Raw genomic sequence first — 18,732 nt, 5'->3', positions numbered from 1 at the left:
AACTACATCACTAAGCACACTGTTTGGTTCAGATGACTTTTCTTCGTAGGTAGACTTTCTCAAAAAAGAAGCAGTGAATTGATTTACATTTACATTCAGGTCATCTCATTGCTGACTGGGAGCAAACAGCCAGCAGATCAATTACTTTGAGTAATACATTCTAAGTAGTTCCCCCTTGTTAATGATTCTTTATATAACAGTCACTCCTAAAATAACTTCTGTGGTTTCTGTCTCCTAATGGGACCCTGACTGATACAGAGGTTAGGCATAGGTATATTTGGAGTAACTTCTATTTTAATTATATACATGCATGTGTACAAAATGGATTGTAATATGAAATGCACCATATGGCCAAAAAGTTGGAAATACATTAGCTTAACATGTAGATTACAAGAAAAAAATATTTACCTAAATCACAGTTGCACATATATCTACATTGCCTTCCTATGACACTATATCTTTCAAAAATAAATAAAGGAACTCAAGGAAAAACATTCCAAGAACTCCACTCAATATAACCTTCCATCTACAAATGAGAAAAAAAGAGTAATAATAAATCAGCAACAGCTTACTCTGCTTTTTAAGGCTTGATACGTGGTTTTTTTCAGGACCTAGGAAAATATGTTAATTTGTTTGAGTACATTGTGTGGTGGGACTTCAGAGCATCTAAAGTAATTCTGAGTCTTGTTCTCTAAAAGTACTTGTCTCTGCCAATCATATTTATGGGCAAAACGTCACTTGTGTCAGGCAATTATAGGAACAGACTATTGAGACAGGCTTATCTTTCAACTACTTAAATATTTCCTACTAATCTAGCAAAAACTTTACTTACTAGTTCACTAATATGTCTGTAAGGTCAATGTCTGATAGGGTTCACTTCTATGGTCAAAGTTAGTGCTATCTGCAAAGAGGGTTTAAGCTGAGAAAGCAAAGACAACACACAGCACATGCACACCTGAGTATTAGCATATCACTAGAAGTGAGGTGCATTCTCTTGTTTGTCATGAAACTACAGAAAACGTTTTACTGATTTCCTATAAATGTATACACACATACTTTATGGGACATCTGAAAATTCTGAAAATATAGGACAAATTATTTCATGATTTATTATACAACAATTCATAGGGTGACCATATAATTTTTCACCCAAACTGGGTCATTTTGAGGACAAGGGGAGAGGTAATTCCCTGGGACCCTAAGACAGCTTGTACGATCACCCAACTTATGTGGGAACTCAGCCTGTGTATTGCTCCAGAGATAATTTACACATCACCTACCTACAAGAGCTAGGACATAATGGAGATTAAGTCAACGCATATTAGGTAAAATGGAAAAAAGAGTACAATAGATAAATATTTCTCTATGCTATCTGTCTTGCATATGAAAACATGTCACGATGTATGCTATGATGTATCCTTTGACTTTGCTCAGAATAGCTGGAATATTTAAAAAATAAAGCACACATGGTAATCATGAAAATGTGCCTCTTAGAGCTTGGACTGCTGGGAGTGTAACTGACCCAGAGCCCAGCTGCTGTGCTCTAGAATCCGCAGCTGCATTTGCTTGAAAGCCACACTGCCCACAGGCTGCTCACAGCCAATGACCAAGCACAACAGGAATAATAAGGCAAGCCCATTTCTGGGAGACAGGCCTCCTCTGATGGTCAACAGTGGCTCCAGGACTCCCCAGCAGACTTACTGTACTTTCCTTAGACAGACACGCAGTGTTCGAGCTTCACCCAGCCTTCTGCCCTTCCTTCCCTCTCTCCCACACTAAGGCTCAGACCCACATTGTGATCTGAAGGTTCTTCCAGCTTCCCCCCAACTCCTTCCCCATTTTCTCTCACAGGAATTTCCCCTAATCATTCTCTTACACATTTAATCTCTTCTTGGTGTCTCCTTCTCAGAACACTCAGAATAGGACAGCACAAATGTTTACTGATATAAACCTAGTTTATATATATTTAAAAACTTTCAACTGCCTTATTTCTAAATACAAAGAATATTTCAAAGCTGAGAGGACTTAAATCAGACATATTTATACACTGAAACTTACTATGACCTGGTAAACCCAGAGAAATATGTATGTTTTCCCTATAGGATTAAGCCAATTCAAATTGGAAAAGTTAACAGCACTTAATAAAACTTCAGTATTAAGCCTGAATGTTTCAACATAGCAGAGAAAACTGAAGCTAGTCTTACACCAGAGATTGAGCCCTCATAGCCTCATCTATAAAATGAGGTGCTTAGATGATATGCAAGATAACTTTTACATCTAAAATTCTATGGTTTTCGAAAATTAATTTTTTGGCTCTTATTATTTAAGGTTCTCTCTCCATTACTGTAGGTTCATGGTGCTTTGCATTTGGTAAATATCTCTTTAACTGAATCATAGAATTTTAGGGTAGAAAGGGTACTTAAAGTTACTGAATCTGCCCTAGAAGGAGATGTATCAGGTTCATTTGACCTAAAGGCAGAAGCTGCCCAGGCATTTTTCTAATAGCCCATGTAATAATCTACATTTTCGCGAGGAGGAGTAAGAAGCAGCTGTGGCCTCTCACTTCTTAAAATTGATCCACTAATCTGGTACTTTATTTTAAAACATTTAGGGTATCATGAAAATCTGTATTACCTTGTTTTGATAATAATTTTTTTTCTCAGTTAGACCAGCAAATATATTGTCTCTTCCAACAAATTTAACAGAATATACTTTAAATATCCATTAAAGTAAGTATTTAAAGTTCTGTAAATAGGAACAACAACTATGTTCCATCAAGTTTGCTAACTTAACCAAAGAAGGAAGTCATCTGGAAATCATGCTGAGGTTAGGGCAGGCTGGTGAAGTGGAGAAAGTACTGGAATAGGTGACAGCAGTGTGTGCTTCATTTCAGATTCAGCCTTTAATAAACTAACTGTGAGACCCTTGGAATGCCACCTACCCTCTCTGAATTTCTCATTTCTCAGCTGTGAAATGAGAGAGTAGGACAAGACGGTTTATGAAGCCCTCCACAGCTAGTTCGGTCACATGGATTGTGTGTGTACTTTTCCATCACACATTATGACTCGTACTAAACTATAAGTTTCAACCACAACTGAGTCCTTCATAGATAGTATTAAAGGAAGGAACTCCAAATACAAATTAATTCAACAAAAAGAACATTATCTAGTTCTTTTTTCATTTTTTAAACATTTATTATTACTAGAGGCAATTGAAAGGGAACTGGTATAATTTAAGGAAAAACAATTTCCAGGCAAACATTCTATTGACGGACCCTTTTACTGCCTTCTACAGATCCACTGACAACTGGGGGATGAAAACTATTCTCATTCCATTCAGTCTGTTCAGGGACAAAGTGAAGCAGAGCTAAGTGTCAGAGTGCTTCCTGTTCTGACGACAGATGGCCAGGCTTGCTGCATGAGAACTAAAAAAGATAATATCTTGCAGATCTAGAGGAAAGGGCAAAAAAGTGCTCCTGGCCTCACCACCCTTCCTTGTTCACCATCAAAACCCTTCACCAACAGAATCCGACATGATTTCCAAACCCTGACGTCAGTTAGCAACTTGATGTTCCCAGGCAGCACAGCTCTCCCATGTCAACCGAAATTCCACCCAAAGCTATTTCCTCTTCCAAGGTAGTAAAGCTGTAACCACAAAATCTCTACAGCTGTTCTTTCTGCATTTCTTCCCCTAGATAAGTAAATTTGAAAACTATAACAGTAGGGTGGCAAAATAAGTAGTTTCTACCACATTTATTTATTCCAGCTGAGAATTCTTCATACTTAGAAAGCCTAGAGAATGAAGCTCATCCTTTAAATCTATTCAAATGGCCTCTGGGCCAGGTAGTCTTATTAAGTGAAAAATAAGTGTAGTTACTAAAGGAGAAAAGACAAGAAGTAAAAAGAATATTCCCTCTAGAAAAATATGATATTGGGAAATAACCACTATTTATAATAGAATCTGCCACAGGCATAGAATATCTTATAACTCACACTTTAAAAATAACATATTTGCAGGGCTCGCCCTGTGGCCAAGTGGTTAAGTTTGCATGCTCCACTTTAGCAGCCCGGGGCTTGCTCTTTTGGATCCTGGGTACAGACTTACACACCATTCATCAAACCATGCGGTGACAGTATCCCACATGGAAGAACTAGAATGACTTACAACTAGGATATACAACTATGCACTGGGGCTTTGGGGAGAAAAAAGAAAAAAATAATAATAAAAAAGTATTTGCAATTTTCACATCAATATTTAAAGGAAAATCTACTAGAGTAAGGCATGCCACTTGGCACATGCCCTATTTTGAAAAAAATTTTTGTACTAAAGATAACATTGATATCACTTTAAAGGTTAATACTATAAAATAATTTCCCATTTTCTGCCAAACCACTATTGCTAGTATGTGCATAAATATGAGAAGAAAAGTCTTCATAAGACTTGAATTTAAGCAGCCTAACTTGTTAGTGGTGCCATTAGGCACTGAAATAACCAGGAAGAAAACTATGGCAGCCTCAAAGAGTTACTTTCATAGATAAAGGTGCCTCAGTTTATGCAGGAATAGCAAAGCAGCAGTAGGGGAAACACAATCTATGAAAGGAACTGAATTTTCCACCAGCAGTTGCTGTTGCCCTGTTAATAACTATGCAAGACACTAAAATATAATTTCTACTGGTGAAGACTACAGTGATAACACACATTGCAACAACTTATTTTTTCAAGTTGTGTAACGTGGAAACTCTAATTTCGTTCAAAGCATCAGATGGATTTTATAGGGCTCCAAATGTCCATAAGTAATAAATAACCAGCTAGAGTGGTGAGAGGACGTAGCAACATGTTTCACTGGAAAAACAAATTATTTCCCAAAAGTATTTTCGGTATATGCGTAAAGATTATTTACTATAAAGATCAGACTGAAAATATTTTTGTAAGTCAAAGAAAAATGCACAAGTAATTCCTAGGAAGCCTGTTTAGATGTTTAAAACATTACTACTATCACACATAAAAAATAATATATACGCTTACAGTTACTTAAGAATTAGAGAAAGTAACTGGACAGACCCTACCTTTTTCAGGAACCGCACTCCATAGGTAAATACATAAAGGTAAAACGAAAATCTCCACCTGTAGAAGGTCAAAAAAATTTCTATGACATTCAGTTTATATATGTCACAGCATATTCTAAAATACGCGAGTAAAAAAAGTCCATTAAATTTGCCCCCCAAACCCCCACCACAACCAGAGATTAAACTTAATAAGTAATTTCAGTACCAGCTGAACACATACACTCATGTGCATGGTTGACTGCAAATATTTTAAATATTAATAATTATATTCATAACAAATTTTCTTTTACTCAGTTACTGTATTTGCCCATCTGCTCATCTTCTCTTTCTCCAACATGTGAATTCCCTCTTGTTACTTGCTCATGAGGAAATATATTTCAACAATACAAAGGTACATAAGATAGTTTTGAATTCTTCATCTGATTCAGATATTAAGTAAATAACCTGACTGAAGTTCATATTTGGTTTAAAAATAAAAGGCAATATTTTTAAAATCAGGTAAGTTTTTTTCTTTGTCTTTTAAGAAACAGTTATCAACGTATTTATGGATATTGCTAAAGGAACCCATTAGGAATCTAAATCATCCATTAGCTATACAACTGTTAATGACAATCTTATATGACTCCACACTGTATGTCTAGCTGCTGAATTTTCATTTTTTTAATGAGAAAAATTTTAAGTTCCCTTTCAATTTTAAATGATTGAATGTTTAGGTCTTATAAAATATGACTTTATTTACATGAAGACTTTATATAAATTATATATCACATATATATAGTTACTACAAAAAAAAAACCTCTTACCCTAGTACTCAATTCCCAATTTTATTTCTTATATTTTCTGGGTGTTAATAGCTGCGCCTTTAAAAGCTGGCTAGATTTCACTAAATAGGATTCCTGTGGTTACGTTGTTAGTGGCACCATGGGTTATAAATTGTAAAGGAACACAAAGGAGAAAGTGATTAGTCAGCTTCAATCTGTCAGGAGGCAAATTGCTTTTTGTGTTTGCAAGCCATGCAAAAATTTCAAATAAGGTAGAAAAAAAAAAAAGGTTATTTTAGATGATTCCAGTTACAGATAAAATTTTCTGGGAGAAATGACAGCTATCTTCAGCTAAGAAGAAAAGAAAACAGTGGGGTCCTGCCTCCCAGAGCTGAGTAAGACCCAACAGAAGACACAATGTCCCTCAGAGTTTCATTCCTGGGCTAAGTGACTCTTCAAACATTCTGGAATTTAAGTCAGGACTCACATTTAGAGAAGAGCTTTGAACTTCAGGGTTGAAAATCTTCAACTAATAATTCATAAAACCTGAATTCAGGAGGGAACACTAAAAACGGATGTAAGTAGTCATGATGCAACGAAAGGTTCCAAACAATACAGAAGAGCAATGATTCTAAAATCTCATTCAAAAAGCCCTCTTGTAAATAAAGGTGGCTCACTTCTTGCAGTATCAAAATCAAGGACTTAATTTTAACCCTATTTCTATTATCAATTTTTGGTGGTTGTGGGTGAGAGTCTCTGTGTTCCTTTCTGTTTGGATGTACAAATTCTAGATCAGAAGTTAAGACCAGGGACAGCTTCAAGGGTATATAACTAACTCATGCAGCCACCTAGGGTCCCATGCTTGGTTTAATGCTTTGCTGTCACTACCTTGAAATTTTTCATAATTGTTGAACAAGGGGCTCCATATTTTATCTTGTATTGGGCCCTGCTGGTTCTGATTAAGACACATAGATTCTCCTAACTTTGGGCAAATCTATTAATGTCCCTTGACCTCAGTTCCATCTCTGTAAGGGGACAATGGGTTTATATTATACTGCCCACTCCCTATTGTATTAAACCAACCTACTTCATGGATTTGCAGATTATTTTTCTGACCCCTGAAGGCAACTGAATTTGCAACTCCTGGTTTAATGATTTATAACAGCTGTTTCAGCTCTAAGACCCTTTTGTTAGTAGGCAATGATCAGGCAGCTTTTACGTATAATAAAAATTTTATGGAGGTCATTGGAATTCCTACAATCACTTATGTATCTACTTTTTATTTCAGAACAAAATGACCCAATTTTCATAAGACAGAGGTTCTATTGCAGGAACATCAATGTCTCCATCATTTAAATAACAACTTGTGATGAATATTTAAAAGGCAGAGTTTATTTCCACAAAATACGTGCATGAAGTAAAAATTTCAAGCATTTTGCCACATGCACAAATTACTGTTTTAATTTGTGTAGTTTCATACAAGCTACAGTTTTAAATGGTGTCCAGCTACCAGCCCCTGATATAGCCTCTCCCAACTTTCCACTAAAATATCTACAAAAAGAGGGATAAGTAAACGCATGCAACCACAAAAAGGAAGAAATGACCTTCAAGCTATTTTAAGAATCAGAGAAGAAGTTTTATGGCAGAAAAAAAGAATAAAATTAGATTTAAAAATGTAATTAGAGGGGCCAGCCCAGTGGTATAGTCATTAAGTTCACATGCTCCGCTTTGGCAGCCCAGGGTTTGTGAGTTCAGATCCTGGGCATGGTCCTACACACACGCTCATCATGCCATGCTGAGGTGGTGTCCCACATACAAAACAGAGGAGGACTGGCACAGATGTTAGCTCAGGGACAATCTTCCTCACCAAGAAAATATAAATAAATAAAAATTAAATTTTTAAAATGTAATTAGAGGCAATGAGAAACAAGCCATGAGTCTTGAAGGAAGTCAGAAAATCTTTGTATATCTCCCTTTCTCCACTTTCTGCCATTTTGTACAGAAATGCAAAAAATCTGTATCAGTCAGAAAACTAGATAGCTCTCTGTCATGAATGATGCTTTTGAGGCAGCAGAAGAATCTCATTCTAGGGGTTGCTATTCTTATATAATCCCATATATAGAGTGACAGAGAATAAGGCATTGGAGATAGCTGCCTTACATGCCTTCTGGTCCATTGAGAATGGGCCAGAGCCTATAAACATCAACTTGCTAAAAAGTCAGAGACCTTAAAGAGGACTTTTGCTGGCAAACAAGATGACAGAGAGTGGGGCTGATGCACTCTTGCTGGAGCAGATCTAGATGGATATTTCCAATTCAGGAATGAAAATAGATAAATGTCAATACAGGTCTACTAAGAAGTACTGTATAAGTATGGAAAGAGCATGCTAAAGATTCAAAGGAAGAACCATCTCCTAAACATGACGTCCTAGAGGAATCAGAAGTAAATTTTAGAAAAATACTGGCATTTTTAATACGATACAAGAAGCTATGTTCCCTAAAAACAAAAGTAGAAAGCTATAAATTAATAAAAGACTACTGGCTAAGATAAAAAGAGATTATAGGTAAAGTACAGAGGCATTACAAGGATTCTAAAAATGAAGTGACAGAATATTTTATCCACATTAGGGGAGGGAGAAAAATGTAGACACACACTGTGTACAATTAAATCATTGACATGGAAGATAAACCTTCCCATTAGGCTGAAGAAGAGAACCAATAAATGAAAGAAGATCCTAGATCTGGAGGAATCAGAAAAACCAAGTTTAAGTATAGTCTTTTCCGAAACAACACAAGTGAAGAATGGAAATAGAAGTAATAATCAAAGACACAATTGAAAAAAAAATCTGAACTGAAAAAAAGAAGGCTAAATTATATTCCAAACATATATCAATTAAAAGCCACATTCTGTCAAAAATTTTGGATCTTAGGGTTAAAATTAAAAAGAAAAAAAAAAGTCCTTCAGTATCCAGGCATGAAAACAAAAACAAGTCAACACACAAATCAAATGAAAATAAGACACCATCAAAGGAACAAATGTCCAGTTGGTCTTAAATTTCTCCTCTATATTACTAAATTACAGAAGAAAGAGAAGACTCTATCAAAGAAAACCATTGCCAGCCAAACTGCCTTTCATTTGTAAAGGAATATGAAAAATAGTCTCACATATTTGAAGACTCTGAAAATACATTACTCATTAACCGTTACCAAAATATTAGGTCAATTCCAACCTACCAGAAATAAATAAAAATTAAGAATTCGAAAAGCACTTTAGAATAAAAGGACTATGGTTAGCAACATAAATAATTATGCTGAATTTCATTACCCAATTAAATGCTATTATCCTTTTGGGACAATTTAATATAAAACACTTAACAACCATAACCAAAGAATGAGTCCTCAGATTATATTAATGAAAGCAGGGAATGGGTAAGGGAAGCATTAAATTTATTCTTACACAGAAATTTCAAGAGACTGCTGTTATGATAATAAGAGAAATAAAGAATATTTCTTTAAAAACCTAAAGATGACTCCTGGTTAAAGATGGCAAATTGCATGCATGAACTTACCTCACTGCCTAATTTATAAACATAGCACTAAACAGGCAGAAGACAAATTTTGTTAAAGTATAAACTCGCAAGGATACAGAAAACAGAAGTGAGGACAACCATTCCATTTTGGAGCCTGGTTAGCAGAACCAGGACCTGGATCCTAAGCTGTCTGTGGAGGATGCTCAGAGGCACCACGGAATCCCAGAAAGGCTCCAGATGAAAAATAGACTCTGCAAGGTAGGAACCTCTATTGGAAACAGAGGCCTGGGGATTAGCTTGCCCAAGGCCACACTGTTGCTAAGTGGCAAAACCAGGTCACAAACCTAGTACAGAGCTGACTCTAAAGCCCTGTCTCAAATTAGAGCATACGTCTTTGCCTAGAGAAGTCAATGTGTTCCACTACATTTGTTGGGACATGGAAACCTTTTATATCCATCAAACCTGAAAGTTAGAATTGAAAGCTAGTTAAAACTACCACCCACTGAATCTGGTTTATTGTCCTTATACAACAAGGCTGAAAGGGCTCTTTGTTCAAACCAAGACTAATAAAATGTGCCATAAAAGCAGGGAATCAGAGCGTCGAGGTCTTGTATCTTGCTGCCAGGTGTCACCCAAATGGCACCAGGATCCTAATCTACAGAGGAGGCAGAAGCAGGGAAAAAACATTCATAGCAGCCCCGTGAGCTTAACTCAGTAGAACATCTTAGAAAGAGAAGGGGAGGCACATGGGGCCGTTATATGTACAACATTTCTGGAATACCTCCTCTGTGCCAAGAGCTGTTCTGAGCACTTTACAGGTAGGAAGTCATTGAGTGAATCTATTCCACACAACAAGGCAGGTACTATTTGCATCAACTGTAGTTTTTTTCAGATGAGGAAATAAGCACAGAGTCGTTTAATAACTTGCCAAAGGTCACATAGCTAGTAAGGGAGACAGCCAGGATTGGAAACTAGGCAGTTTGGCTCCAGCATCCAGCCTTGACCGTTACCCTATGCTGCCTCTTCATGATTTTATACACCTGAAAACTGAAGACAATATATCCAGCTAAAATGGTGTTTCTAATGGAGGGAACATTAACGGACACCACATCATGAGAATAGGCTCTATCCGGAAAGTGCCTGCTTGCAAAGCCAGAGATAGGGAAGGACTGCATGGGTGCTTTTTTCAATACCAGGGAAGATAAAATAACACTGAGCTTGTCAACTGCAGCCAACAGTAATTACCCAGGGGGCCTTTCTCCATCTTACCCACTCCTCCTCTCTATCTGCTGAAACACTATCCCTCCTTTGGGATTTGTGTCAAATGCTAGTTATTCCATGCAGCCACCTTTTCTGAATGCTGCAACATTGAAAGCATTGTAATTCTCTGAGGGTGTGTTCCTTACCTCCTCACCTCATCTTTGATTACAGTCACAAACCTCTGACTTGCTTGTGAATTCCAAGTGGGTAAGACTGAGTCTTCTTTATCTTTGTATTTCTGACAGCAAACACAGTATTTGATAAGGAATTGCTCCTAAATTGACATCCAAATTTTTACCAAAGGTATGCGTGCTCCTTTCATTTATTAAGTTTATTTTAACCAAAATAGTCTTTAATCAAATAATCTTATCAACTATTTCCAGAAACTGTGCAAAATATGAATAAGAAAGAGGAAACACATGCCATATACTGCTAATGAAACTTTTAAATAATCAATATAGTAGGAATTTGGAATCAAAGAGAGTCAATCTGGAATGTCTAAATAGTGAAAAACACTGTTATTGAGCCCAAAACTAGGATACATTGTTAGAGAACAAAATATAGTACATAGTTCCTTTGATTCTGAATGAATTTATTAATTTTGAGACATTTCTCATTTTGGCTGTTCATCATCTAAGCTAAAATAAAAAGATTAATTCATTTCTTATCAAATACATGAAGAGGAGTAGGGCTTATATCTTTTCTTTTATAAAATTTAACATTTAATATAAATCACGCCACTATACATTATAAATTATTACAAATGAAGTGAAACTATGGAGTTTAGATAAATTAGTAGAATTTATTTTGAAATAAATTAGTACAGACTTTATTATATTGATACTTTAAAATATCTTTTTTTTTCTTTTTTGAGGAAAATTGTCCCTGAGCTAACATCCGTGCCCATCTTCCTCTGCTTTACATGTGGGACGCCTGCCACAGCATGGCTTGACAAGCAGTGTGTAGGTCTGTGCCCAGGATCTGAACTGGCAAACTATGTGCTGCTGAAGCAGAGCATGTGAACTTAACCACTACTCCACCAGGACAGCCTCATGTCTTTTTTTTTTTTTTTGGTGGGGAAGATTGGCCGTGGGCTAACATCTGTGCCAATCTTCCTCTATTTTATATGTGGGACACTGCCTCAGCATGACTTGACGAGAGGTGTGTAGGTACAAGTCTGGGATTCGAACCCATGAACCCAGGGCCGCAGAAGAGGAGCACACCAACTTAATCACTATGCCATTGGGCCGGCCCCTATAAATCTTTTTACCTCTAAGAACAAAGTAGCTTAAATTCCTACTTTTCTACTAAAAACTCAGAACTGATGACTTTCATAAGATGGGAGCAAAGCTACAGTATGAACATATTACACTCATATTTTATCACTTCTTCAGTCAAGTACAACTGGACTTATAAAAACCTTTCAAAAGGATTTCTGTGTTATATCTGATGTACTCACTTCCACAGGGCTTGAAGTGAAGTAATTGTGGTTTCAAGCTTGATAGCAACAGTTATTGTTATGAAGTGAACAGTACTTCTACTTACTAGGTTTTCTTTGAGGATCACCTATGCATTTTGATAAAACAATGATAGCTGGCATGTCTTGAGTACTGACTTCATGCTGGGAGCATCATAAGACGTCTGTGTGTATTAAGTCATTTACATCTTATGAGAACCCTGTGAGGTAGATGCTACTGTCATGCCCATCTTACAGATAAGGAGAGGAAATTTAGGTAACTTACCTAAAAACATACTTAGCAAGTAGTGAATTTAGGACTCAAATCCAGGGAATCTGATTCTAGAGACCACATTCCTTACTTCTAAATACTGCCTCTTAATTTTAACACAAAAATGAAAACATTTCTTATTGTGAATAACATTACTCCACAGCTTTTTCTCCTATCACATTAAACAAAATCAGTGGAATTAGTCTTGACAGATGCCGTCTCCTCCACTTCAGCTCCTCTTCTATGCTAAGGCAGGAGGGCAAATAGGATTTTCTCTATCTCTCTTTCCCTGCAAAATGTAAAGCGCATACAAAGTGAAATGACTTAGCTCGAGTCCTGGTTAGAGCTGGTGTCATGAATGTATGCTGCTCACCCTAGCAGTAAAACAGCCCACTGAAGGCAAGGATTTGGTCTTACGGGTGTTTTATTGTAACATTAGTATATTTCCATGCACGTAAGTCAGAGGTATCCATCCTCCAGTTTTTATTTCCTCAAACTCGAGGTTGTTCTTAACAGCTAGGTACTGAGGCCTAGAAATCCATCCACATGTCCGTTCCACAGATGAAAACATTGGGTCCAGAAAATTGTGTGACTTCCCTACATTTGCAGGTAGCTTGGTGAAAGAAAAAAAGTCTCCCTATTTTTCACATCAGATCTCCTTTGTCTACCTCTTATGGCCCCATGGCCTTAAAATCGAGACTGGAAATAGATAAATACACCATAAGTTTCAGAAAATAGTTGGCAGATGCTTGATATACTGCCTATTCTCTGAGGAGGCAGTATGTCTATTAGTGTATAGACATCAAATTTCGCAAATTAAACCAAGACCTAAACTTTTTACAAAGCCACAGGTTTCAGACTTCTATTTGTTTCTTTGGGTGGTTGGTGAACTGGTTAGATTTTTGGTTTGTAGAATAAAATAAGGCCCTTCAATTATTTTGCATTTAGTAAGTTTAGCAAAGCCACCAGACATCATTGAATTATATTAATGATGGACACATATTTCTTCCTGTTCCACAAGATTTTAGCCAAAATATCTCCCTCCAAAGATTAGTTTTCTTTATATTTAGGAGGCAGTATTTCAAAGTGAGGGACAGAGCTGAAGTCTTAGCCAGCTAACTGATAGGTTTCATCTGAGAATATTTTTGAAAAGATGTAACATGCATTTTAGGTCAATATTCTCCTTTTCAAGTTGTTACTGGGACATTAAGTTTATTACTTGAGTACAATAGAGATGCTCATCAACTAGAGAGAAAGCAAATTGACTCTAGTTTGAAAAGCATCCCATATATCTTAAAGAATGAAATAAAGGTGAGATTAAAGATTCCTTTTTTGGAAACTCCGATACACAATCTAAATCCCCAAGATAGCTCTCAAACCTTCATTAGTTTAGGAGTACAAAGAGATACTCTAGCTAGGGGGAAAGATGTGACTCATCTCGTGGACCAATTATGCAGACTTGAGTTTTAGCCTCCAAGCAAACATTCCCTGAAATTATTTCTACCTCCATCAATAATTAACTCTGTGACTCCAAATAGTTTTCCTCATTTGCTCAAGGCTCAGCTGTTTCTCTCTTTGAGAAGCGACAGGCTTATCAAAGCAAAGTCACTGAAGTTGGAGGGAAGTCAAACCTGTTCACTTTTCATTCTCGGGTCAAACACGATCTTACCTGATTTGAGCAGAACAGTCTTTCACTAAAGCATTGATTCAAAAAATAGATTAAGCACCTATGTAAGCTTTGGTAACATGCAAAACAATGCTATATATTTCATGAACATATATGTTCATATACATATACAGACATACACACATATGTAACATCAAAACAAAGAAGGAAATATAAACAGCAAATTCAGGATAAAGATTACCTCTAGAGGTAGAGAACAGAGAAGGGGTACATAAGGAACTTCAGCTGCTTCTGCAGTATTTTAGTTCTTGAAAACAGGATTAGATAGAGCCAAGTGGGTCTTTGTTATATTAGTCACTGTATTTCAAAATATTTCATTATACAAAAGATAGTGTGAATAAGAATTATGCTCACTAAAAACATATTAAATGACTTGTTCTTTATGCCATCACCCTAAGCATCCTTTTCTAAGCATCATAACTAATTTCACTCTTTTCCCCTCACTATATTCATGCTTTTAGGGCTAAAATTGCCATTGGAAGTGTTTCAGATATTGAATGCATTTTATACTTAGTTCTAAATCTATCATGCTCAGTTTCTTAGATTTAACTACTTTGATTTGGATTTTTTCATGCTTTGTTCATAGGTTCTATCACCAATTAAATTATTTTGATTCTCTCTTCATTTCTTTATTGCGATCCATCCTTTTCTCACGAGGTTGACTTCCCCTGTCAAGCACCCAACAAAGTAGAATTCAGCATCACTGGTATTTGTCCCTTCACATCAGTCTTTCCAACACCAGTCCCAGTCCCCTACAATCTACTCAAAATATATCTGCCAAAAATCAATGTTCCCAGTAACACTTCTGTTAGGTCATTCTGCCTACAAAATATCTCTCATTAATCCTAGAATTCCCTTGCATATAGACCAAACTTAAAATTGTGAGCTTAAAGTCCATTTATACTTAAGTTTGAATGGCCATGATTTGTGGAAATCAGACAAAGATAAATGAGCGTTCTCCAACTAACACTTGTCTAGGTAAGGATAAAGAAAGGAATAACACCAAGACTGCTCCCCTGTTAATAAATTTAGTACATGACTTTGGAGCATGCACTTGCAAATATCACAGTTTTAAGTGTGTGGTTAAGGTAAAAGCAGCCAAATATATATTATTATCTAGAGTCAAACTAATGTTATGTGTCCCTTGAACAGCAAGTGCTTTCATAGTCTCTATGTAATTTTTTTTCTTATCTGAAAGCAGATGGAAGACAAAGAGTCATTTGTTCAGCACTGATGCTATAATGGCATGGGAAAGAAGAAAACGCGAACTAATGGTACTTAGGTTTTCAAAATGTATGTCCTTTTGACTTTAAGGAAGAAATTAATTTGCCCCTTTCTATTGCCCTGTTTGGTGTCACTTTTGTGCCACAGCCTCTACTGCATTATCTCGGAGGTGGACATGAGACTGAGCAGCAGACCTGCCACAGGGATTCTGATGGAGACCTTCACCTGTCCCTAAATCCTGCCTATACGTCTAGGATAAAACTTCTTTAGTTTCCACAACTGAAAATGCAGACCAGAATATCTATTTGTCAGAGTTGCTAGGAGAATTCAATAAGAAGGGGAAAAAAGAATTAAAAACAGAGAGAGATGGACTCAAGTTGTCTGTGAAGACTGTATATTTGTAGATTTAGATGTAGATGTGTATATTTATGTACACACAGATATACATATACATATGTATATTATGTAAATATATGTATATGTATGCATATATACACATCCATCTATGTATTTGTGTATGTATGTATGTATAAATGTAAAATCCATGAATGTCAAGGATCTTCCAATTAGAAACAAATGTAGGCGTGTAGGCTTCTGACTTAATATCTTCTACTTTGGAGGATGATGCTCTTGCTCGTTCCTCTTTTAGAGAAAAGGACATAATCAGACTAACAATCTGTCATCACTGAGGTCTTTTTCAATGTAAGTCAGTCAACTTGCACTCCTGCATAAAAGAATAAGCCATTTCACAAAATCAAACCCTGGTACAACACACACAATGAAATTATTGGCTGACACCATGTGAGCTGCGTGCTGACTGAAAGAGTAATGAGTTGCACACATCAGCTATATTCATACTGCAGTACCTCATATTTTAAATAGCTACGACCCTCTTTTCACTATAAGCGTGGGGACACAGTGAGACGGAGCTGCCCCCTTTAAAATAGCATCATAATCTCTTGTACTGGCTAGTCTTACCAGGTATGACATACTCTCTGCCTCTCTTGTCTCTTGCACAGACCTCCCTTGCTCTTCTCTGATGTCAGTGATACCCAGGGTTCCATCCTCAGCCTCGTTTTCATTCCATATGCTCCTTCTAGGTGAACTCACCCACTCCCTGTATGCAGTGCAGCCACTGCCTCTAACTGGCTTCATTACCCTGGATACCCAAACAGTGGACCTCTCTACCAACATAGCCACCTTGAACTCATAATTCAAAATCAAACATTTCTTATTTTTTTCCTGGAAATCCACTCTGTTTCTACCTTCCATCTCTGTCAAAGACATTATTATCCACTCAGTTTCCTATCCTTGATTCCTCCTCCTTCAACTCTTCTCTTCCATCATTCATCAAATCTCAAAGTTCTACCTTGGAAATATTTGTTTCATTTATTCCCTTTGCTCCATCTCCTCAGTCTCTGACCTAGTCCAGCACATCTAGCCTTCAACTTTCTTGCAGAGGTGGGCTAGCCTTCGCTGAGATCCATAGACCAATATTTAAGCCAGCATGCCAACTGATTGATTTAATCATGAGAAAGAAAACTCACACAGTCCAGAATATTTGCTTTCGCATGAATGAGAGTTTCTCTTCCTACAGGTAAATCTACACAGAAATCTAGAGTATAATTGGGACACTGATTGCAAAACAGAAACAGAACAAGAGTTGGTGATCTTAAGACGGCCTAAGGCACTTTCACCAAAGAGCGAGTCTTACTCTTCCAGAAGCCAACACTCTTTTTCCCCAGTGCTTTTATATATTCAGCCAACCTGTATCTCAGAATGTCCTCTACAATGGGGAAATTATAATGTCTCTGTGCCCCTACCCTTTCCTTAGCTGGGTGAAGCTCATCAAATGTTGCCCAAGCCAAGCCTAGAATCGCCTCTTTAAGGTGACTTGACAAATCTCATCCCTGATATGTTGATTCTTTTTTTTTAACCTTAACTTAAAACTAAGTTTGAAAATAATAAATAGATAGTTGTCTCCATGTATTGCCTACAAATATCATCTCCCAGGTATCAGGGCTGCCTTCCATCTGCTGAACAGCCCAATCACATTCATGCCTCAGTACTTTGCTCATACCTCTCTCTCCTCCTGGGACCTCTCTTTATCCAACTCAATTTATCATGATCTTTCTAAAGTCTTCTCTGGTCTCCACCTCCCAAGGCAGAAGTGTTTGTACCCATAATATATTGTTCTAATATTAAGATTACTTAAATTATAATTATCCTTTAAGTGACCAGGAACCAGCAGGAATTTGGGCTCTGAGTGAAAGATCTGTGTCTTAGATCCACCCAAGACTAGCACTAGGGAGGCTGTGTTCACATGTCCTGGCCAGTTTCACACAATCTATGTGACCTTGGGCACTCCCTGTGCCTCTATCATCTCATCTATAAAATGAAGGTAACACCTACTTCAAAGGTTTAGAATGAAGATTAAATGAGATGATATTTGTAAAGTACCTGGAAAAGCATTTCAACACATGGCAAGTGTTCAATAACTCTTAACTATCATTACTATTTTATATAGCAGGTATATGACAGGCACCCAATAAATGATTTCTCAATCAAGTTTTAGGATTAACTGCATGGGCCAGTGCCAACGGCTAGACAAATTACTAAACTAGACTATGACTGTAGGACAGACATTTCATATTAGATTTGAAGAAGACACAAGTGTAGAGGAGATCTTCATTCTACTATAGGGGTTAAGCAGTCGGTCATGTAAATGAGAGACTGTTGCCTCTTTATTAAATTTATGTGTCAGGATCTGGCTGACTTCTTATTTTTCCCTTGTTTGCAGTTTTAAAGTTCTTTAATATTTAATGTTACAAAACCACTTGAGATTGCTACCACACTCAATCTGCACATTGTACAAGCAACTCTGAAAATGTTAAGAGTAAAATTTAGTAGAGCTGGGAAGTGAATTTCCATAGCAATGTGGTGTTATAAATAAGAGATGATACGTGGAGAAATCGACCACTGAAGATGTACAGATGAATAAAATGAGTTTATGTTTATTCATGGATTTCTAAACTCCTTTGCATTCAGAAACTTTATAGCCACAAAATTAAATATCTAAACTTCAAGGTCATCATCTAAAACCTTGAAACCCAAAGCCCCTAAACAAGGAGTTGCAAACTTAAATCTTGTGGGGACCAGGCAGGTTAGGCAAACAAGGAGATGCTTAGGTTTAGCTCTGAGTACTGGGATGAATGATGACTGGTACTCAGTTTCTCTGTTGGTAATGTGTTAGGCAGTACTGGGGGCTGTGGCAAGTCAATACCCCATAGAAATAAGGACCAGTCATCTACCAAGAAAACATGCAAACTCAGGTGTTGCCAGCTTTTCCCCATTTTTCAGAGAAAGCTGCAATCTGACATTTTAGATATTTTATATGAACTCTGATTTTTTATAAATGCTGGCAATTAATTCAATTAAAAATAAAACAAAAACACAACTCACAGGCTGGATTCAACTT

The 18,732-nt window shown here is 36.8% G+C and overlaps 1 protein-coding gene across 5 annotated transcripts in view; it reads right to left on the bottom strand.

The window, feature by feature from the left end:
• Window positions 1-18,732, bottom strand: part of CERS6 (ceramide synthase 6) — a 303,793-nt gene that overhangs the window by 129,450 nt on the left and 155,611 nt on the right. For all 5 annotated transcript variants that reach the window (XM_001497253.6, NM_001301183.2, XM_070240590.1 and 2 more), the window contains 1 exon segment: window positions 5,067-5,124. In XM_001497253.6, coding sequence (XP_001497303.1) covers window positions 5,067-5,124 — 58 coding nt within the window.

The sequence above is a fragment of the Equus caballus genome, chromosome 18 (assembly GCF_041296265.1).
Source record: "Equus caballus isolate H_3958 breed thoroughbred chromosome 18, TB-T2T, whole genome shotgun sequence".
Taxonomy (NCBI): Eukaryota; Metazoa; Chordata; class Mammalia; order Perissodactyla; family Equidae; genus Equus; species Equus caballus.
The sequence above is the reverse complement of the archived record's forward strand: the minus strand, read 5'-3'. Positions and strand labels throughout refer to the sequence as shown.